The 22,790-nt window shown below is 38.6% G+C and overlaps 1 protein-coding gene across 1 annotated transcript in view; it reads left to right on the forward strand.

Annotated features, from left to right (window-relative positions):
• Nucleotides 1-22,790, forward strand: part of LOC140926198 (uncharacterized) — a 42,483-nt gene that overhangs the window by 11,563 nt on the left and 8,130 nt on the right. The window contains exons 10-33 of the mRNA XM_073375978.1: nucleotides 3,828-4,151; nucleotides 4,777-5,015; nucleotides 6,106-6,211; nucleotides 7,012-7,173; nucleotides 7,815-7,946; nucleotides 8,710-8,841; nucleotides 9,078-9,284; nucleotides 10,204-10,428; nucleotides 11,498-11,648; nucleotides 11,919-12,084; nucleotides 12,669-12,934; nucleotides 13,336-13,496; nucleotides 14,005-14,164; nucleotides 14,671-14,803; nucleotides 15,409-15,601; nucleotides 16,363-16,465; nucleotides 16,832-16,945; nucleotides 17,548-17,721; nucleotides 18,967-19,206; nucleotides 19,799-19,930; nucleotides 20,680-20,814; nucleotides 21,546-21,668; nucleotides 21,900-22,025; nucleotides 22,483-22,680. Of these exons, the coding sequence (XP_073232079.1) occupies nucleotides 3,828-4,151; nucleotides 4,777-5,015; nucleotides 6,106-6,211; nucleotides 7,012-7,173; nucleotides 7,815-7,946; nucleotides 8,710-8,841; nucleotides 9,078-9,284; nucleotides 10,204-10,428; nucleotides 11,498-11,648; nucleotides 11,919-12,084; nucleotides 12,669-12,934; nucleotides 13,336-13,496; nucleotides 14,005-14,164; nucleotides 14,671-14,803; nucleotides 15,409-15,601; nucleotides 16,363-16,465; nucleotides 16,832-16,945; nucleotides 17,548-17,721; nucleotides 18,967-19,206; nucleotides 19,799-19,930; nucleotides 20,680-20,814; nucleotides 21,546-21,668; nucleotides 21,900-22,025; nucleotides 22,483-22,680 (4,102 nt within the window). The remainder of the gene's footprint in view (nucleotides 1-3,827; nucleotides 4,152-4,776; nucleotides 5,016-6,105; nucleotides 6,212-7,011; nucleotides 7,174-7,814; nucleotides 7,947-8,709; nucleotides 8,842-9,077; nucleotides 9,285-10,203; nucleotides 10,429-11,497; nucleotides 11,649-11,918; nucleotides 12,085-12,668; nucleotides 12,935-13,335; nucleotides 13,497-14,004; nucleotides 14,165-14,670; nucleotides 14,804-15,408; nucleotides 15,602-16,362; nucleotides 16,466-16,831; nucleotides 16,946-17,547; nucleotides 17,722-18,966; nucleotides 19,207-19,798; nucleotides 19,931-20,679; nucleotides 20,815-21,545; nucleotides 21,669-21,899; nucleotides 22,026-22,482; nucleotides 22,681-22,790) is intronic.

Below are 22,790 nucleotides of genomic sequence, written 5' to 3' on the forward strand. Positions count from 1 at the left end.
GAGGAGCAGAAATATGCTGATACAGAATGCCAACCATGGGAGGACATAAGCCAATTCAAGATGAGTTGCAGACTGTTTTAAAGAAAGCAAGCAACTGGAAGTCACCCGGCCCTGATGCAGTTCCTAACTTCTGGCTAAAGCAACTCACAACACTACATCAACACCTACTGAATGCATATAACCAAGCAATAGAAAACCAGGAAAATCTGCCTGATTGGTTCTCTACAGCACAAACATATTTACTACCAAAGAACAAAGACACAGAGAACCCCAAAAACTATAGACCAATTGCCTGTTTATCAACATCCTACAAGGTGTTCACATCGATTTTAACTGAAAGAAGCTACACCCATATCACAAAGAATGATATATTGCCGGAAGAACAGAGAGGTTGTGTCAGGGATTCATATGGATGCAAAGATCAGCTTCTAATAAATAAAATGATCATAGAAGACTGCAAAGAGAAGAAAAAGAACTTGAGTATGACTTGGATAGACTACAGAAAAGCCTATGATAGTGTTCCTTACAGTTGGATACTGAAGACCTTACAGATTTACAGATTTAATGAAAAACTAATCAAGTTCATGAGAACCTCAATGAGCAACTGGAAAACTACGATGAAGCTATCTTACAATGATGGATGTATCACAAAAGATTCAAAAGATCTGCATGCTGGGATCTGCACGAATCCTCAGAAAGGTGCTCAGTGTATGAATAGAATGATTGACTTGAGTGACTGACGCTCTAGGTGCATGGATTGCGCCCGGCTGATGCACAAAAAGAACACCAGCAAAGACTGTGATAATAGAGACAATAATAATAATAATAATAATGGAAACTTTATTTGTGTTTTTGAATGTACAATTGTAAATCTCGCTACGTATAGGCAATTTACAATTGGCTGCTTGAGATTGGATTATTGAAAAAAACAAAACAAAACAAAAGCAAAAAAGAAAAAGAAAAAAAAAGAAAAAAAAGAAAGAAAAGAAATCAAAATTGCATTAAGTCTGGGCTATCCTAGTTCCTATTTCTGCAACAAAAGATGTAATAATAATAATAATAATAATAATAATAATAATAATAATAATATTTATTTACTTATATAGCATTTTATAATCCACTGATTAATTTTCGCGCGATTTTATTGGCTTTTTGGGGTCACGTGGTACCAAATCGGAAGGCGGGTGTCAGGCAATACACCCCGTCCGTGTCGATATTTTCCCTACGATTTTTCACTGGCAAGAAGGCATGACAAAGTGAGTCTATTTTCAGTTTTTATCTTCTTTTATAATTTAAAATGAAAGCAGTAAAAACAAACTTGTTTTGTATGATCCAGTTTCACTAAAATGTTTGAGTTATTCGCAACTGACAGTTCCGGAAAATACAGAAAAAATCAATAAAATAAGCTATGAATCCAAGATGACCAAACTTTACGAATTAAGCTTAATATTTATGCATTTGAACAGAAACTTGAATACAGCTTTTTACGCAGTCATAGCTGTTAGCTATGGAAAAGAATACTTCAAAGTTGTTTACGAAAATAAGCCTTTTTTGTTACTTTCAGCATGGAGAAAAGAGAGAAAAAACGGGTAGCGGGCCATGAAAGCGATAAATTGATCGAGTCGTACAATTCGCAACCAGCAGCAGTTCGAGTCATCTTCGATTATCAGACGACTAATAAGTTTTACCAAAGTAAATTCCGGTCAGTTCAACCTGTTCTTACAGATGGGCCTCATTATTTCTTCTACCTTTTCCTTCTTTGACTTCCTCATCTTCCATCCGCTGCAACAAATCCAGGTTTTGCCAACAGCCCACTACTGTAACACTTAAGTCCTTCAACTGCTCCAGATTTTTCAGTTTCTGTGTTCCATAGTTGTGATCATTACTTTTCTAGCCCCTTGCAACGGCAGTTAGTGATATGGTTGGATTCTCTTTACTTATCAATTTTTTGAGTAGTTTTCAAATAGTGATGTCGGTAAAATATAAACTAAAGAGCTACTTTTTCGAGTTTTGATCTATGGGCCGTTGCGAGAGTTCATTTGACATGACAGCCTGGCAAGCCCTGGTCCAGTCACAGTTTCAATAATAAAAAAAAAAATCAACCAATCAATGTGCTTGTTTGCGTCATTCGCACGCGCGCTCACCTCTTGTTTTTGTTTTTCTTCTCTCTTAACATGTAAAGATGTAAAAAAATTATTCAGAGGATTATAAAATAAATATACCCCTTTCTATCTTGCTGGTATATCGGATGATAATGCCCTTGGCTGAGAGATTGTCATCAAAATTTCACAGAATTTCAAATGTGTATTTTTGGGACAGCCGCGGGCATTATCCTCCGATACACTAGCCGCCGAAAGGGGTTAATTTACTAAATATCCATAAAAATAATGTCCTATAGTGCTTCACAGAGATAAAAACCTGCCTAAAATATAAAAGTGGCTTACAATAATATTATTAAAATGGCTTATAAATACAACGTTTTAAAAATAATTAAAAATTAAAGTTAAAACTACAACCTAGAGCTAAAAAAGACTTTAAAAAGGAAACATTTAGAACTGTTTAAAAAAATAATTGAATATGTCAATCTAAAAGCACTGAAAAAGTTCCTTGCGGCCCGCCTGTTCATACGCCCTTTTAAAAGGGTAGGTTTGGCATGTTTATATTACATGGAGGTCGTTACGTGTGGATTTGGGAAGGTAATTCTAACTTTAATCTGAGTACTAACACTAATTATGCCAGTCTTAAACGAGAAACCAAACGGCCCGCAAAATTACCATAACCATGCGCATGCGCAAGATCCCATCACATAGGCAGTGGCACCATGCCTGGTAGAAGGCGGATTTTATGCGCGTTTCCCTGCGCTTTGCTCAGCAAAAATAGAGTAGAAACACCCGATAAGCGGCCGTTTCATATGATGTAGATGTAATGTTAGCTGAGAACAAACCATGAAAACAGTATAGGGTAGAGAACTGGCTTAAAAAAAAAACTGGGAGAGGCCTGGAACACTCTCCCTTTTTATCGGCAATATGGTACCTTATTCGAGGCGTTATTCGTACTTATTTTCGCGAGTCTTTAATTTCGCGTTTTTCGCGATTGTCAAAAAATCGCGAAAGTAAAGACCCGGCGAATAAAAATTCCCGCGCATCTTAACTTGCGAAATTTTTTAAATAACCATATAGAAAATTCAAATCAAAGAAAAAAATGATTAGTATGTGTTATCAAATGGTGACGAATGAAATAAGCGAATAATTTAACGCGTGTTTTGTACAAATCCTAATAATGGGTGACAAATTAAGCTCACAATCGTGTGTTTTTGATATGTTTATCGTAATGATCGATCGAGAACTCCACGCACTGAAAAGTTTAGAAGCATATATTTAGGTGTGAGTTTGCAAGTTTCTGAAGTTTTTGTCAAAATGCCTGCTAGAATCCCTCTTGATGTACTCTTTCGTGTGGTTAGGTTTTCGTAATGTCCTGAAATCTTCATTCATAACATTTTAAAACTACAAATGTACAAGTACAATACACAAGTTCCATTTTGTATTTTCTGTTGTTAAATAACGTTTAAACACGCTTAAAAGTTTACTTTTAAATATGCCTTTGGCTTGCTCCAGTTTATCTATAAATGTTAAAAAGTTCAGACCTTTGTGGAAAATAAGAAGAAGTAGAGAACGCTTGTGTCGTGAAATTTAATAACTTTTTTCATAGTTGCCTATTGAAGTCGCGAAAATAAAACCCCGCGAAATACTGTCTCGCGAAATCGCGGAAGTAAGGACCAATACAGTATTACATATTCTTTTTGAAGGTAAAATTTTTCGTTTTTATAGATTGGAATATCGTTTCAAGTGCCTGAAATACTTGGAATTCAGCAACTAGCAGTTGATGCAGAAACTACGTTTTCTAAAGAACCTCTTCACAGCTTGGTAACAACTAGCGTTCCAAATGGAATCTATGCTGCGGCCCAGCTTGTTCTACCGAAAGACTGCAAAAACAACAAATTCTGTGAAATTGTCAAAATGATTCTAGGACCAACAGTTAAATGGTATATAACTGGAAATTTTGAATGGAAAAAGATCAAAGTCGCTACAGGATTTGCCAATATTCGCATTTGTGAAGGACTTTCTTTTAGCAAGCTTGAGTTATATGTTGAGGTGAGTGTTATTGGATTTATTTAGGCTTGATTTAAGAAAATTAGCATTTTAGTAAACTATTCAGCAGTGCAACTACGTAGATATTCTTTGCTAAATTTATAATCGAAAAATTTATGTCCAAATGTTTTTAGGTATGGTAAAGGTAACTCGTATATTCGACGTGTTTGCAGCAGGGGGCAAAAAAATGCAAATTCCTCTTTGGGGTGGGGTAAAATTGTCATTTGCCTTTTAAAGGGAAAAATGTTTTATCAAGTACGTACCTTGTACCATGCCGCGTCAGCCTGCTAGCAAGCTCTCCTTCCTCTATCGCCTCGCCGCCATGGCGCCCCAGAGAGCGTGCTCGCAGTTTATGACACTTTGTCCTAGTCAGTGGGTCGAGGCAATTATGCTGAAATCATTTCAATGGCAGTTTCAATGGATCCTTGACATAACGAACTGGCCCTCCATATAACGAAATACTTGGTATAGCGAAAATATTTTGCCAGTCGCTTAGCCCTTCGTTATATCGAGGTTCCCGACTGTATTCATTGTATCAATCCAATTGTACATGTCACGGCCATTTCATAGTGAACTTCTTTTTCGTCCTTCTCCATTGGTTGCATGTTTCTTCTGGTTTTATTCTTAGGCGGAATTCAACAACACACACACGCATACCAAGATGGGTTTCCACGCTGAAATAGAAGTTCCTGTTAATGGAGAGATCGAGCGTGACGGGATCAAAGCTCCCGGCAATGAACTCTTCCTGTTTGGTGTGTTAGAGTACGACTTCCTGGAGCAAGAAGTAGCCGGAAAGCTGGGTATGCGAGGAATGTGGCGAAAGGCTTACTGGATTGATTGGTTATCTATGGGGGATATTTTTGTTGGGTAAGACGGTATCTCATTTAATAAAAACACTGCTGCATGGCTAACAGCACGCGTTGTGCACTCACTTACTGTATATCAAAACGAAAGAGGGACCAGTCTCGGCTGTCTCCACTGGCGACGTTATCGTCGATTAAATGGGAGTTTGTTGGAACTTACATATCTTTCACTTTAATTTGGTTACAACGTAATAATAATGATGATGACGATGATGATGATGAGGATGAGGAGGAGGAGGAGGAGGAGGAGGAGGAGGAGGAGAATGAAAATGAATATGATGATGATGATGTTGATGATGTTTCCGATTTATAGCACTAATGCTAGTGGGGTGGAGAAACTGCCCGAAACAAATAATTTAACACCAAACTTCACAAGGTTAAGAATTGGTTTAGAGACAAACCAGTTGGCTGTTAACAAGCGTTGCCGATAATTTGAACTCGTGACTACCTTGAACAAATCAAGCTAGCTGTCAGAGCGGGACTTGAACTCTGGGCCACCGAATTGCAAGAGTAGCGCTCTAAATCAAAGCCAGGAAGGTAGTATTCCCTCTAATGGGTCATTCTGAGAGGCTCCACCCAAAAGGGGTACCTTTTTCAGGCCTCAGGTATATAAAAGGGTAGGGCTTTGACGAGTTGAAGTATATGAAATCTGTCATATTGGCCTTTGCTATGACCAAAATGGGCTACAGTAGGACTTTATGGCTGTGAAATAGTTAAGAAAACTTTTGGGTATTGTGATTTATTCACATTCAAAATACAATGGATTTACAGCAGTTAAAAGGAATTAATGCAAAGTTCTTAACTACGTATGTGAAAGTACCATTTGTCAATGGAATTAAGGTATACGAAAGGAGTACCTTTTTCTGTCAAAAATGGTATATGAATGGTTAAGAGGTTACTGTTAGACCCCTGGGCGGAGCATCCCCCTAATCAAAACTTTGTTAAGTACCCTCCCTGATTGAAGACCGATGCCTTTTGGCTCTGTTTGAGATATGAACAGGATTTTAGGATTCACGCCAGTGTCAATAAATTCGAACATTCAGTCCTATGAAAAGACTAGAAAGGTTTGATACATATTGGGCTTTGTTTGACAGGCTGACTTACAAAGTTGGAGCGCCTATACCCATAACTGGTGTGCAATTTGGAATGGCAGTTGAATTTGGTTACGACTGTCTTATACCAGCAGACTTTAATGATGACGTGAGTGTCAATTTTACCTTAAAATTACGATAATGTCGTTTTCACCCAGAATCAGTATTTCTGATTTAAAGGCAATAAAATCCAATTGCGCTCTTAAGATAGGACCGTGGCTGAGATCTTTCGAATCCAGGTTTAGGGGGAGGGGCGGGGGGGATTAAAGTGGTTGCCGACTTCCACTCTATAGTAAAATAAAACATAGTTAACACGGACATCAAAGGGTCACCGACAGCAAACTCAGCTTGTATTATTCGTTGTCCATATAAAGCGGGCTTCTGAGAGGTAACTACGCCGTTATTTCTGTAATTTCCAGTTTTTGGGTCAGGCAAAGGGGCCTAATATAAATTACGAAAAAACTTTACGATCTCGCAGATAAGATCTATCGTGTCAGTGCACAACTCAGGCGTCCGAAGGGCAGGATTAACAAGTATGAAAGCGTTTCACTCGGGTCACAAGAAAGTTTCTGTTGTCCTTAACCCGTCACAGCATAGAGAAAAATTATATTGAGCTTTCTATTGGGACAAAGAAACTCTCCATTATATGAAGGTCTTTCCTTTAAAGCGTTGTGTTAAGTCACTTCAACAGAATGAACAAATTTGTTTGAAGAAACAAACTTTACTTAATTAGTTTCCAACAAACGTTTCGCAAAACACGGAGTCAAGAAATTCCGGAGAGTCTAAAAATCCACTTGGTTTAGCCGTGTGAATATCGCCTGACCAAATCGTCAAATTGCCGTTTCATTATAAACGGAAGTGAAAACGATCATGTACTTACCAAAAATCTAACCAATCTTTTACTCTCAGGGTCATTGTTTTGGAGGTAGCGGATACGTTGGTGTTGGGGAGCCACAGTTCTTCTACGCGTCTATAACAGCGCTAACACTGGGAAAAGTCTTTAGATTATTTGGAGCAACATTTCAGCTTCCACCACCCATTGCAGCTACAGGCTTCCCAGAAGGCGCTGAGGTAATATTGATATAGGTTCTCATTACGTATTACTTTACACACTAAGTAAACATGCATTGAATTATTACTCACGAAGACATTCAGGCTTCCTCATCAAATACCGACACTTAGGTGCCCTGGCAATAGCGAGCTCAAGCAAACACGGCGGCGACGACAAGACCCAATTTTTCATTTCTTAGCCAGTCTCCAATACCTAGGGAACTCTCTCCTCCGCAGAAGCGAACGCTGGTTATTCCAAAATAAAAAAAAGCAATAATAAAAAATAATAGGTATGTGGTGGACGATAAGAAGAGAGAAAATGCGGAAGGCTCTCTTCCTTCGATTCCATCCTCGGAGACCCAGGGGCAGTCAGTCGGGTCACAAGAAAAGTCGGGAAGAACGTTCTCCGAGGATGTCTTCCTTCCTTTCCCCTCCCGATCGTCCCTCTCCCCTTTTTTCCCCTCTACCCAGCCTCCCTGCGACACTTAACTTTCTGTATAATCCAGGCTTTGTGCGAAATTTGAATTCAGATATAAAAGATTTTAAAAGCAAACGCAAATCTAGTTTTATTCCTTTGGTCTGCAATTTTGGCATTGGATGGTATAAAAAAGAATAGGGAAAATTATCCGAGAATTTAATGTCTAAGCATTTGTTTTTTGTAGAGTTCATACGCGACAGCAGATTTTGACTTGCGAGTCGCTGGTGGTCCATATATCTACCAAGGCTTCATGATCAAAGGAACGGTCAACATTCTGGGATGGGGGATTTTTGCGCATGTCACGTTATCAGAAACGGTGAGTTGTATACATCTGTCGCGCCGCATTTCAGTATTTTTCAAGTACTCTATACGAATATGGCGGTCAGTGCAGGAATCTTGATAAATCCCCTTTTTTAGATTTCCTTCAGACAGCTGTTTCTTTGACTTGATGACTGCTAGCATCACAATGATTACTTCTACAAAAAAGTAGTAGTTTCCAGGGTTTTCATTAAGAGTTCTAGTAGCAGGAGAAAGGAGAACAGGGGAATACTTTGAAGAGTCCCCGCCTCTGAATAAAAATTGTTCTAGGCTACCGAACGTTAGCCGAAAAATTCTCCGATCTCTGATGTCTAATGAACACCTTAAGTTTCAAGCCCGTTTTATCCATAGGAATTGTTTTGGACTGTTTTTATCTGCTCATTTTCTATTTAAGAAATTGTCACTTCTATCTGACGTTTGCCGTTTGTGGTAAATGGGACTCTATATCTCTCAAGTGATACAATATTTCCTCCAATCCTTCTGCGATCTCATCGCGAAAAAAAAATCACTCAGTTTATTTTGAAACGGGGTGATCGGTAATGCTTGTTTTACTCTTTTTTTTTTTCCTTGCTTCATTTCAAATTATTCCTCCTTTAGCTAACACGCTTGAATTAGACCAGCTTAATAGAAAAGAGATTTTGATTCTCACTCCTAAAACGTTTCAGTAACATCACTTGCACGAGACCTGCCACGCCCACCTCAGTCATTTCTGATTGGATAATTATCTGATTAAAACCTTTGTCTTACTGATTTTTATTTAGGCAATTTTTGTGGATTTGAAGCCTGACCCAGTGGATATTTTAGGCATTGCCAAAATAGTTCGAAGTCCAACCAACAGTAGCCAAGGGCCATGGTTTTATGTTGACGCGAGACAGTCCCCGCCCTACCTTGAGGTGAGATTTCACTTTGTTTTTCAGTGTACATCAGGCAGTGCAACTCCGCGCTAACTTTCCAGTTCGTATATGGGCCGCTTTTTCATGTTTCTCAAGGTACAAGTTATTGTGTAAGTTATTCAGTTTTCAAACTACTTAATTTCGATTCTATTTGTACTTCTTCTTAAACTGTTAATACTGAATCTGTTAAAAGTAATGCTTTGTATATAGTTTTGGTATTACTTTGTCACAATTAGGCGTATATCGAGGGATACACGGAGCTTCTAGGAATCTCAACTTACTGCCGCATGAACCTTACAATGACCCACATGGAGTTACTACTTCAGGGAGATTTTCTCGGTCTTATAAAAGCTGAAGTTTTTGTATCTGCAAGTTACAGTCTAACCTTCGACAGCGCTGAATTTTACGTCAGGGTAACGGTGGACTTGGATGGAATAAACGAGGTGAGAAAGACTTTGATTTGCTCTGTCTCCGTTTAATCCGGCATTCCCTGCATCTGTTATGATGATGATTGCGATTGACAGTACCGTAACCAAATTCTTTTTATCTTTTAGAAATGTTAAGGTACTTAAGATTACGAAATGAGACTTTAATCCGTTTCTTTGTAAACAATGTTTCAACGTGACACAAATAGCGTGCATAAACCTGTACAAGATAACACTCGTGCAGAATAATCAGTACCTGTCAGCATCTAATTTGCATTTCTAGGTCTTGTGACGCTCACATCTCTTATGTCTATTGGCGACAGTGCCTTCCATATTGTGGCTTCGCTGTACCTAAACGATTCCTGGTACTTCTCACCAGGAGCAGACTGGAGCAGATCTCTGTGTCGTGCACTGTAATTTTCAGGGATTTATAATAACTCCTCTAGTGGGACTAATTTAACTCCTTATAGTAGAGTTATTTTTCGTGGAGTTACTTTAACTCCAAAAAGGAGTTTAAAGAACTCTTTTTCAGGAGTAAAAGTGACCCCAGATATTGAGGAGTTAAAATAACCCCAAAAAAGGAGTTATCCTGTACCTAAAATTTTTACTCCACTTTCAGAGTTAAATTAACTCCAAAAAGAGTAAAAACAACCCATGTAAGGAGTACAAATAACCCCATTTCGGAGTAATTTTAACTCCAGACTTGGAGTAAAAAGAACTCTTTTTCAGGAGTAAAAATGACCCCAAATTCGGAGTTAAATTAGGAGTTAAAATAACCCCCAAAAAGGGGTTATCCTGTACCTAAAATTTTTACTCCATTTTTGGAGTTATAATATCTCCCAAAAATTACGGTGTGTGTTTTATGAGTGATGGTTACGTAATTAGGCAAATTCATAAAGGCAGGTAGTGCTACCAAAACATTTCATTTGTTTGCTAGGCCCTGGACGAGGCCGCCAAAGCCGTTCAAGCTACATTCGATGCAGCAGAAAAAGAACTGAGGAATGCCAGAGAAGCTGTTGTGGAGGCAAAGGAAGATTGTAAAAGACAGATGTCACTAAAATGCGATAACTGTAAGAATCTTAAATGCAAGGAAGCAGAGGAAAATTGTAAAGGACATTTGGATGTTGCTGGCAAGTGGATAAGTAAAAATATCCTAGCTCCGGTAAGTGCCATAGCAGTAAAATACCTTTCTTAGCACATTCTGCCATGAAATAATCACTGCATTTTGATTTGTACAGATTGAACTAGCTCTTGCAGCGATCTCTCCACTGACTACTAAAATCTACATCATGCAGGAACTTCCTTTACAAAAGGAAAACTTAATTATGGGAAAATAATTCCCCAACATTGAATAACCTGGTCTTTCTTGAAGTTATCTTACTACAACCTGTATTACAGAATAGCTTTGAAAAAGTACCTGAGGTTGGAAGAAAGAATAAGCTATAACTTGAAATTTCACAGCATTACTTGGGAACGTCAAAATGTCATTCGGTACAGACCCTTCGTCTTTATTCTTTGAAGTAGTGAGACCTGTAGAAAGTAGTGAAGATCGCGAGTAATTATGGAAAGAACGAAAGGGCTTTTGTTTATGTAATGCTCTCTGATTGTCCAAGGAGCGACTGAAAACTATTCCGTTAAAAAGGTAGCCTGTATATACAGTATATACTACGTCATTCCTGACGTTGGCAGTGACGCTATGGGCGAGAGACGTCGTCTCTCGATTCACGAACGTTCTCAGAGACGGGGAGCGACGCGAGGTGGCTGTATTGACAGGCTTGTAAAAAACCATTGAATAGTGTACACTCTTACCTTAGACTGAATTTCTGCGGTCTCTCTCTTTCCATCCCTTCATGTTTCTATCCTAGCTAACCACAATCGGCGAAAAAATTGTTAAGACATTGTATTCAAATAGGGCAACTTCAGAGAACAAAAGAATCCACACCCCTCCCCTGTCCCCTCCATTTAAAGTTGGGGTGTTTGTTGTTTTCTGTAGTTAGCTCGAACAGCAGCGTAACATTGCATGGAGGGGACGGGGGAGGAAAAGCTAAATTTCCCTCTTTTGAGGTCAGTGAAACGTAAAGAAAAGCAGTTTTAGTCTCAACAGATTTTGTCACCGATTATAGAAAAAGAGAAGAAGAATTCTAGTGATACTTCCCCTTTAAATTTTTAATGAAAGATAACTGCTATCTGTCGATGCACTGATCATGTTCATGGTTTTTTTGCAATCTAAGGTTGGCAAAGCAGTGAAGAAAGTTTTTAAGGGGTGGAAAAAGAAGCGCGGACTTGAAAAACTTCGCAACGATAATTTTGCTCAACATCTTCGGCGGCGACGTTTTGTCAGTAAATTCATCTGTGAAGGAATTGTTGGAGGAAGTTGTGAAGGTTGGTTAAGTGACGAATTCCCAGTAGAGGTTTTCATCTTGTGCTTTATGAATTTAAACAACATTTTGACTTTCACTCAACTACCTGGCATAGTCTTTCCCCTCGGTAAATGTCTTATTGGTATCTGTTTACTTGTTATTTATGTGCGATAAAGTATTGTAGGACACAACTGGACGCCATTTGTTCAAATATAGCATTCAACAAGCATTTCACAGATTTTCTAGAAACGAGTCCATGGTATCCCTTTTGTGACAATATGTTTGTTTGCAGGAATCGCTCATCTTTGTGAAGGCACGTGCAAGTTGGTGGAGGCAATCGGCAAGGGTTTATGTAATGTAATGGATGTTGCAGTTGGTTTCCTAAAATTGACAGAAATGGCCACTGCTTGGGTGGGCAGCGCAATCAACTTTATCCTCACCGCTTTTAGAGTGAACAGGTAACTTAATCCGGTTTCTGAGAAACTGCCCACCTACCCCTCCCCTAATAATAATAATAATGGAATTTATATAGCGCTTATACATCGCTGTTCTAAGCGCTCCCCTAAGCCAACATTAACACTTACTTCTCGTTTCGGGCAAAATGTTGGCTTAGGGGAGGGGTAGATGGGCAGTTTCCCAGAAACTTTAATTGATCCACTTAATCTCAGGGAAGCATGTTTTGCTACTCTACCACAAGTAGCTAGCAGCATCAGAATGTCTTTTCACGCGCTTTATAACTAAATGAGTCAAAAAATCTCCGTCTTCCTCTTTCATTATCCAATTCTTTAAAGAATAACTAAGAAGTGAAAGACCATCTGTTTTTGAAGAGTGCATGTGTTATTAGATCGTGACATTCCAATCCGGCAGCCGAGGTGCTGCTAAGATGCCCTGGCTTATCAACCTGACAAGCCCTCGCCCCCAAAAACTTACAGAAAAACAAAATACCATAAAATTTATATTAGCATATCTGTTAAACCCTTTCCGAGTACATAACAAATTATCAGCTGACAAGCTATTGACTGTCTGTCTTGTTTTCTCTTAGTATTAAAATGGAATTCGCCTTGGCAACTTACGCGGCTGATGGCTTTCCCGACATGATATTTAGTGCGGGAGTCGATTTGGAAATATTTGGGAAAAGCCTGTACCTTTCAATCGCCTTCAATCTGAACGACCCCGTCGGCAGTTTGAAAGTTGGAGCTGATAGTTCCACTGAATGGTATAAGAATAAAATGAACAAAGAGAATCCTACGGACACATCAGAGAACTACTACGATAATCCGAATCCGCATGTCGACTTTCAGCTATCAGGTAAAATGTGGATGGAAGCGCGAAATGTGTAAATAAATAAGTAAATGAATAATGTTTTAGTGGTAGACCATTCACTTGGGGATTTTCGTGTGTCACATCTCTGATGGGAGTGGAATTTGGAAATTTTGGCTTTTGGTGAAAAAAAAAAATAGGCGGCAGAGAACAACACGGGAAACGTTAATCTAGCTCTCAAAGCTAGGACCGGGAGCTAAAAACAGATTGATCATTTTAGGCAACCACTAGCTTCCTCTACCGTATATTTGTTAGACGCCTGATCTCGAGGTACCAGCCACTCCTTGTGACCTGTAATCAAACACCTCCCACAGGTTTTCAAAGTTTGGGTTAGTATTGCATCTACATGTAAGTGAATCACCCTTTCTTCTGCTTTTCTTTTCGTCAAGAACATTTCTTGATTGAGAATCAGCAGTCAGCAACTGATGACAGATACGGCCCTTGTCTTTACGTGGACTCCGATACAGATGGTGCCCTTATTAAAGTGACAGGATGCAATGAAACTGACGAGAGACAAAGCTGGTATTATACACCAAAAGGACAAGTCAAGGTAGTTATAATGGTCGGCAATATTCGCACTATTTTTTTTCATCGATAATAGCCTTTACTGAGATTCAGCTATAGACAAACCTTTATTCATACCTGGGACCTAACCATCGAAGTTGCCATACTGTTCCGATATGAGAAAGGAGCCTTTGGAAGCAGAAGCCATTCCGGTCTTCGTATGCCTGCGAAGTTGAGTTCAACTCCACAGGTTTACCATCTGTAAAAAATAACCTGCGATGCCCGTTGTTACCGACGGCCAATGTTAGGCAAAATGGGCGACGGCTATTAGATTTCTCCGCGATGTTTTTGCAAGTACACGTCAACTTTTTCTCCTGCAATAATGACAAAAATGTTAACAGAAACAATAAATGTACCGTGGTCCCGTCAAATCGTACGCTCTTAGTTAAATTACTGTTATCGAGATGTGGGCGTAATTATTTGTTAAAGCAACAACGACTGCGAAATCTCATTTTAGAAACTTGAACCACTGACGCGATCTATTTTCTTTTAAGAACTCGTATTCTCAGTTATGTATTGATACAAACGGAGCATCACAGGGCACGAACTTGATCCAAAGCACATGTGACGAAAGGCAAGATGATCAGAATTTCCAGTGTGACCTGGCCGTTAGGTCTATTAAAAGACGAAGAGCCGACCAATGTTGGACATTAGGTGAGTTGGCGAGTTAAGGTATGGCCAAATTACGTTGCATGTCATTGGCTTCATCCGCAAGGTGGCTGATTCGTTCCCTTCAATACTACTCTTTTGTCAAAGTTTTTCGATTAGTCGATTAATCAAAGGACTGGTTCGAATTAGCGGTAAAAGACATGCACGTGTAAGCAACGATCTAACGCTCAGATGGATCAGGTATCCTCGGACATACACGCAAAGGCATACCACTACCGTTTTACAACGCGGGGGGGGGGGGGGGGGGTGGGTTGATGAATCCTCTTCCTTGCGGTTTTTGATATGTCGCAGTATTTCGAAAAGATTTTGCAGTGGAAAGCTTTTCATCTTCTCGACAAGATGAGGCTATTATTTCATGGGTGGTGGCGTTGCTCGAGACCTGTAACGTCACGAATATGGCCGCCATCTTGGATTTACCTGTAGTTAGAAATCAGGTAAAAACTGAGATAATTGGTATTTTTTTTTTGTTCTTGACATATGATCTTCTTTAGGATCAACAAGTGTGAATGGACCAGGCTCCTTAGTTCACTTTGGTTCCTTAAAATGTATCCATCCGGTTGGTGGAGGCGACAGTGTATCTGAAGGAAATAAATTGATGATTTTTGCGGGATGCAGTGAAAGTCGGTGAGCAGCCTGTAACTTATAAAGAGAAACTAACTCAATCATGTTTACCAAGGCAAGTGATCCACACACCCTTTTGTGGAGAACCATCGCAGAAAGACTATTGAGTCAGCATAACCGTAGCTCGTAAATTTATACCTGTCAACCAGATTTTTTAGTAATTGTAGAAAACCGTTGTTTTTGTTAAGAGAAAATTTCTTTTAAGAACTTATGTAGAAGTAAACACGACAATGTTTTTTTTTTTTACATCAAGGATTTCTTTGCAGCACTATTTTATCGCATTGTCCATTACTTTAATCCATTGCTAAAGTAAACACTACCGTACAGTAAAACATGAATCACGGTAAACACATTTCTGCTAATAAATTCAATAATGATTTTCCTGAAAACTTATAAACATAAAAGAATCTCGCTTTCCCTTTTTCTTTACCCGATTTGAAACTCGAATGAGGTTTTTTTTTTTTGGTGAAATGGGAATCAAAGCAGATTGCAGATCAGTGGAAAGGACGTTAAAACCAAAGGCGGTGACAAAGAAGCCATGGATCGTAGATGTCGGAAAGAACAAAATTCACTGTCACTCTTGAAACATCTGTTTTATTATAAACTAGGCTAGAATTCAAACTGGACAATGGTAGCTTAATCCACACCACGAGTGGAAAATGCGTGCAGCCAGTTGGAGAAGTAACTGATGGTGTTGCACTTGGTTTGTACTCGTCATGTGATGGCCATCAGTTTAGTTTTACCACTGGAGGATCACTTCAGCACGTGGGAAGCAGAAAGTGCGTCAACACTCAATCAGGGGTTAGTAGTCAGCTTTTTCCTGTGCAAACGATATTTAAATTTTCTGTCCAATTTTTAATAAAACCATTACTAATTTAAGGCTGTTAGTGTGGTGTAATCAAGGGTGAAAATTTAGCAAACTTCAAATCTAGACTAGCCAAGAAAAGGCAAGTCGATAGTAAGATCATTTCAGTTTACTTTGGCTCCAGTAGGCTTAGGCCCGGTTCAGACGCCGAACTTTTCATGAGCCGAACCTAATACATTGAATTAAGTACATAAGTACATGAAAAGTTCGGCGTCTCAATCAATTAGGAACGACTGTTTCAATTTGGAACGGCTCAGCCGTTCTTTTCGCCCAGCCTGGCCGGGAATTTCGCCTTTGGATACTTTGGAGCGGCTTTGATTCAGACGCAGAACTTTTCATGAACCTAACCTAATGCATAAATTATTATGACGTATTTTCTAGGCAGTTTGACCGAAATGAGCATATTTCTCCTCCTGAATTTAGTTCGGCTGGAATTAAGATCGGCGTCTGAATCAATTCAGCCGGCCCAAATAATTTGGGTCGGTCTTAATTCGAATTAGGTTCGGCTCATGAAAAGTACGGTGTCTGAACCGGGCCTAAATCAGATGTTAAAATTTTTGTCCCCCATTCACTGCAAAGCCCTTCCCGCTATCTAAAAACAAACCCAATGGCTTATCCAAGATAATCTCCTTTTTGCCTGTTTGAAGCATAAAAAGAAAAACATGAAAACTAATGATTAAAAGTGATTTTCTTTCAGGTCATGCTGCCAGCTAACAACGATGAGATTGTACTGAGCAGCGCATGTGAAAACACTGACTTTTCGACCTTCAAGGAACACCTTAAATTCAACTTCATACCAAGTAAGAAAATGTTCCTAGCTCAGATATTTCGATGTTTTCGCCTTTAAGTAGAAAACTACAAATGTGTACGCAACTAAAAGCCATTATAAAATTCAGAAATCCTGATTTGAGGATGAAGAGCTAGATTTAATAAAATCTTCTGAAAAAAAAAAGACTATCATCTAATTTTTGCCTTCAGTATGCTTTAATTTCAAGTGTTTAGTAAGATCATTTTTTAGGATCTCTCATACGAACGTTAGGCTTTATAACATGCCTAAAATCAGTCCTACGTTTGTTTTCATTGAATCTTAATGTATTTTCCTGATTGTTTTGAAATTACTTAGTTGGCATTTATTGTCGTCTCAATATACTTCGTTTCGTTTTCAGCTGATCCCTATGTTCACCTGGACAAGTGCACCCATTTTGACCAGGCAAGACTCGACCAGAGGTTTGAGGTTGTCAATGAAATTGCCGCCAGCATTTGTTCCAAGTTTGACCAAAGTATGTTTTACATCTGCTGTTAGTAGTAATTGGATGAATGAATGAATGAATGAATGAATGAATGAATGAATGAATGAATGAATGAATGAATGAATGAATGAATGAATGAATGCTTCATTCTAATAACGCTTCATTCTAATAGGGTGCCTAATTACGGTCAAAGACTGTAGTCTCTGCCATAACTCTGTGAAAAACTGAATTACAGCAACAGGATTGAAATACATAAAACACAGTTACTAAAATCTGTATATAGTATGGCTTAAATACTAAAATAAAGAAATTATCAAAATACCAAGTCAGTCAAAAAACTTTAAAAATCTGTTAATTCTAAAGCTGTCAGTGGTGAATTTTGACTATGTGCAATGTATAACTGTAAACACAGGGTTTGTTGGTCTAAGATCATAATTTCGGGAATACGATGGCGTGAGTTTAAGATAGCCAATTGAAACTGAAAAATCACCTTTGAAGATTTCCGCCATCTACATCATAATCATTATCATTATCATTATCGTCATCGTTATCATTGTAATTTTTATCGTCATCGTCATTGTCATTAATATTTTTATCAAATTGTTATTATTAGTATTAATATTACATTGCAGATCTTGCTTTGAAGAAGACAACAGAGCAATCCAGTACTGATAACAATGGTTTCAGCAGCAGGGCAGTAGATGACAATTTAGGTCCCTATTATGATAGTAAGTCTTGTACACACACCAAGCAAGAAGAGAATCCATGGTGGAGGGTTGATCTTGGAAGAGAGTACATCGTCACAGGTGTGTGGGAGTATTCTACAATGTGTCACAAAGTTGCAAATATAATTATAGGCTCCGATGAAATAATGCTGCTAATATCATTTGACGAATTACTTCGATAAATCGGCGCGAAACTTTCATAATTTTACATGCGAAATTAAAAAATTGCCATGGAAACCTTCCGCACGTCTCAGTGCCAAGATGGCAACGAAGTTTTAGAATTTTATGAATGAAGATGTCAGGGCGCTATAGAAAACCTAAACACATGAAAGAGCACATCAAGAAGGATTGAAACAGGTATTTTGTCGAACAATTTTGAACATAGAGTACTAAAGTGATGACGTCATAAAAATGAAATTTCTGAAATTATGGGATTTGTCAAGATATTCTGAAAGAACAATGTCCAAGAGGCCTACTTGCCAAAAATGAGCATTTCGGGGCAAATTGTCTCCGAGATCGTAGCCCAGTTATACTCAGAAATCTCCATACAAACCCTTCTAATTTTTTTTGGGGTCGACCCAAAAAATTTTAGAAGGGTTTGTATGGAGTTTTGTAAGCATAACTGGGCTACGATCTCAGCAACAATTTGCCCCCAAATGCTCATTTTTGGCAAGTAGGCCTCTTTGACATTGTTCTTTCAGAATATCCTGACAAATCCCATAATTTCGGAAATTTCATTTTTATGACGTCACACTTTAGTACTCTATTGTGAGGTCTTTTAAGCTCTAAATTTTAAGCTCTAAGCTTTTGAGAGCGTGGAGTTCTTGATCGCCAATTACGTAAACATCTCAAAAATCCACAGGATTTGGACAAAGCGCGCGTGAAATTATTCCTTAATTTCACTCGTAACCATTTGATTACAGATACGTATGACACGGTGTAGAGTAAACTGTTTGTCCAACTTTGTTTTTAATAATAGAAAAATCGTGGACAATTTGAGGAACTACAAGTAAAGCATCAGCCCAATAGTTCCTTGATGCTGCAAGACGTTAGCGAAGCGAAGCACTCTGTGAACATAAAAGAGCAATATTTCGATATACAGTATTAAAATTCATACTTACCTCCAAGGCTTAGGGGTATACAACAAAAGAAATTAGCTTGAGGCTAAGCAATGAATTATATAATAAGTTTGTTGTATTCCTTTGAGCCTCGTAGCCAAGTATGAATTATGAAAGATCAAAATTGGTCATTCTTCCATTCTAAGCGCCATATGGCAATTTGCCTTTTGTATCCTAAAATATGTTGTTATTTTGTGGTTTGTTTTAGACGTGCAGATTATTAATCGTTTTAACCACTATGAGAGACTCAAGAATTTTGAAGTAAGAGTTGGTGTTAACGAGGATAACTTACAGAATCCCACATGCTCTGACCGAGTTACGTCCGTAGGCCAGGGAGCAGCTTTAACACTTTCTTGCGATCCACCAATCCCAGGGCGATATGTGTCAGTACAGATGTTGGGAGAAGGAATTTTGTCAATGTGTGAAGTGATGGTCTACTCGAGAGTCGGTAAGTGAACGCTATAGTTGATTTCTTTTCCGTCTGTTGAGTTTTGTACGCAAATGGGAAACTGGAGAGACGATGGAATGGTCAACACTGACTGCATAATTGCGGGCGACTAGAGGAGCCCGCTATCCTAATCTGCAGGTTGCTATTACGCATGCTTGACACGTATGTAGCCAGCATTCATTTGGACTTCATCAACAATGAATGAAATGCATAGAGCACAATCCGATCACACACAAGCCTTTTGTACCTTCTATCACTCGTACTCTGATTACCTTCGTATTGACCTTCTATCACGTGAATCTTACGCAAACCACAAGCTTTGGAGGCGGATAGCGTTTTGACCTTCGATCAGAAGCCTTAAACTCGCTCCCACTAGTCATAAATAAAATTAGTACTTGCCCACTGCAACATAATTGAAGTCCTCTTAATGCTAATTATAACATATTTAACATAAAGTTTACGTAAGCAAAGTTCTAGTTTTTAGATAAAACATTTTCGGACAGTTAAGACGAAGCTAAAAATAACTGGTATCGGTACCTAGAAATCTTACAAATAGACTTGCATCTCAAATGTGTGTCTCATTCTGAATCAGGTGCCTTGGCTGATCTGTGTCAGCTTGATAATGGCGGGTGCGAACAAGTTTGTTATAACCTTTGTAACCTCAAAGTCCAGTGCGACTGCTGGCCAGGCTATACACTCGCCTATGATGGAAAAACCTGTATGGGTAAGCACGATTTAAGTGTCTTGTTATACGTAAACATGCGTATCTCGCAATTGCGCCTCCTCCTATCTTTTTGTTTGTGTGATTCAGCAGTACGAAAACAACTCAACTAAACTGGGAAGAAAACAACTAAACTGGGAAGAGCTTGCCTCAACGCGTCAAAGGCACTTAAGTCTATTAATGTATGATACAGTGACTGGAAATGTACCTAGTTACTTAAGCGATCTTTTCTCGTCTGTCTGTGAGAACAACCCTTAAAAGTCTACGCTAAGAAATACGGAATATAATGTTGTACTGGACCACGTTCCAAAAACAGAATATTGTGAAGGGTCTTTCTCATACAGAGGAGGAATGCTGTGGAATTCATTACCAAATGACATAAAAGCGTCCGAATCTAAAGCTATCTTTAAAAGAAAACTGGCTAGTAGGCAGGCAAACTGTTGACTACATTTTACTACATGTTATTATTTGTACATATTTTTAGTATAGTTGTACAGTATTTACTTCTGTTTCTATACGGCTTTCATGTAAGGAAGTTATGTAACTTATGAAATTATCGTATTCAAATAAAAGTGAATCAATCGATCGATCAATCAAATTTGCTTGGCCATCCATGACCATTGATAAGTTCTACAACCTTTGGTTCTACATAAAAATCTTAGCTTTGTGCATGAAATCCTTTAATTTCATTAGTACACTGTTTTACACCACTTTTATCGAATTCTGCTTTTTCTGTTTAATTGTGTAATTAGACAAAGATGAATGCCAATCTAACAATGGAGGCTGCGATTACGCACATGGTTTGTGCATCAATACTCCAGGAAGCTACCACTGCGCGTGTAAACAGGGATATGAACTGCAAGAAAACAGTTTATTCCTCTGTGAAGGTTAGTAGCGGGATTATCTAAGTGTTGTCTATGTAATGCCTATTTTCTGACGGCTCCCTAAAAGTATTTTATGCAATAAGAGCCTTTTGGACTCATATCCTCTTAGATCGAAGCCAGTATATTACATACTATATAGGGTCTCTTTCTTTCAATTCCTAATTCGCGGGAGTTTATAAGCTTGTCACTGCAAGATCTGAAAGTGCGGCTCAAAGCACCTTGTTACTTCGAAACATGTTGTTTGGATCGTTGGTCTCTATTATAAGGTACTTACTTTAATTTAGTGTCAATGTATTATGCACGACACGAAGAATCAATTAAATACATTTTTTAACCGACTCCACGATGGGACCGCCATGACCTATGTGATCATCCGATATATTGCTGGACATATGCAACTGTTTTTTTTTTCTCGTTGACATTTGTTTTAAACTCTGTAACCTCCAACTCTGCAGACTAGCGCTTTATCACTGCAACTGAACAACCACCGCCTCCTTATAGCAGAACTCATTATTGGGGTGGAACATTTTGACATTTAACCCTTGTTATGTATTTTAACCGTAGTTGATTTTGTTTTTCTATGAACCATAAGACGATCGGTTTCTTTTTCATGCCAATGACACTAGGACATATATTAAATAATTCATTTTTAAATTTAAAAACTTGATTAAGAGCTGATGTAGAAGGGTTAGAAATGTAACTTATTTCAAGGACCAATTCTTAATTTTACGCAGACTTCAATGAATGTAACCTAAACAATGCTGGATGTGAACACGTGTGTAACAACACTGGTGGAAGCTTCAACTGTGATTGCAGGGCCGGCTTCAAACTAAAAGACGACTTGAGGGGATGCGAAGGTAAAATGAACCCTTTTTTAAGAGAGTTGTTTTGAGAAAAAAAGCTTAAAAAGTACTTATGTCTCTTTGTTTAACTTTTAACGGTCATTGTTCACAGGGCTAAGCTTTTCTTTAAAAGAATTGCAATTTAAAAAATTTCAAACGTTTTTCAGTTGGCTACACTTTTTTGCGGTCCCTAATTCTCCATCCTCTAGGATGTCAAGAGTCAAGTGGTTTCCGTTTTCTTTTCAGACGTAGACGAATGTGCCGAAGCAGATGAGGGTGGCTGTGAACACACGTGTACCAACTATGAAGGCGGATATTACTGCTCCTGCAATGACGGCTACCGACTCATGGGTGATGACAAAAGCTGTGAAGGTACGAATATTATGGTATACGGATGGAGACGTTACCTATAACATGAAAAGAATCGGAAAGGAGCGTTGACTCTTTTGCTGTCAATTAAGTCCTTAGACTTGAAGTACTGAAGGTGGGTTTCCATTTAACAGATATTCAAAGCAAAGACTGAAAACTGGATCATATACCAGAGGCAAAATGTTATTCTTGAACCAAGGCAGTAATAAAACTGGTTTATGACAACACGAAATAGCTCAACAATTTTACCTTTCTGAAAAAGCAGAAAAAGCCCTCGCTTTTTTTCGTCTAAACGCAAAAAATGGTATCTTTTTAGCATTTTCCTCTTTATTTGTTCTTTAAACAGAGTTTTAATTAATTCCTGCTTAGAGCCTCTGTGCACGTCACGTTCGAACAATACATGTACATATTCCTATCACAGTGAAATCTCTAAACAAATATCATATTTTGACCCTTTTAGAAATTTACTGTCCTGCTCTGGAAGCTCCTTTCCGTGGCTCCATCTCTCCTTCAAGCTGCACAGACGATAGAGCGAACATCCAGCGTGACACTGCCTGTACCTATGGGTGCGAATCTGGACATTACGTTACAGGCGGAAATAACTCACTGACCTGTCAAATTGACGGATTCTGGCAGGGAACTGTACCCTATTGTAAACGTAAGTCCCAGTGTGCCTCAATGGTATATAAGAGAGGGGTATAATATTGGTATTCCATGTGTTCGCTAACAACTGAACGTCACTCAGTAAATGCATTTTCTCCTTGTCAG

The sequence above is a fragment of the Porites lutea genome, chromosome 2 (assembly GCF_958299795.1).
Source record: "Porites lutea chromosome 2, jaPorLute2.1, whole genome shotgun sequence".
NCBI classification, from domain to species: Eukaryota; Metazoa; Cnidaria; class Anthozoa; order Scleractinia; family Poritidae; genus Porites; species Porites lutea.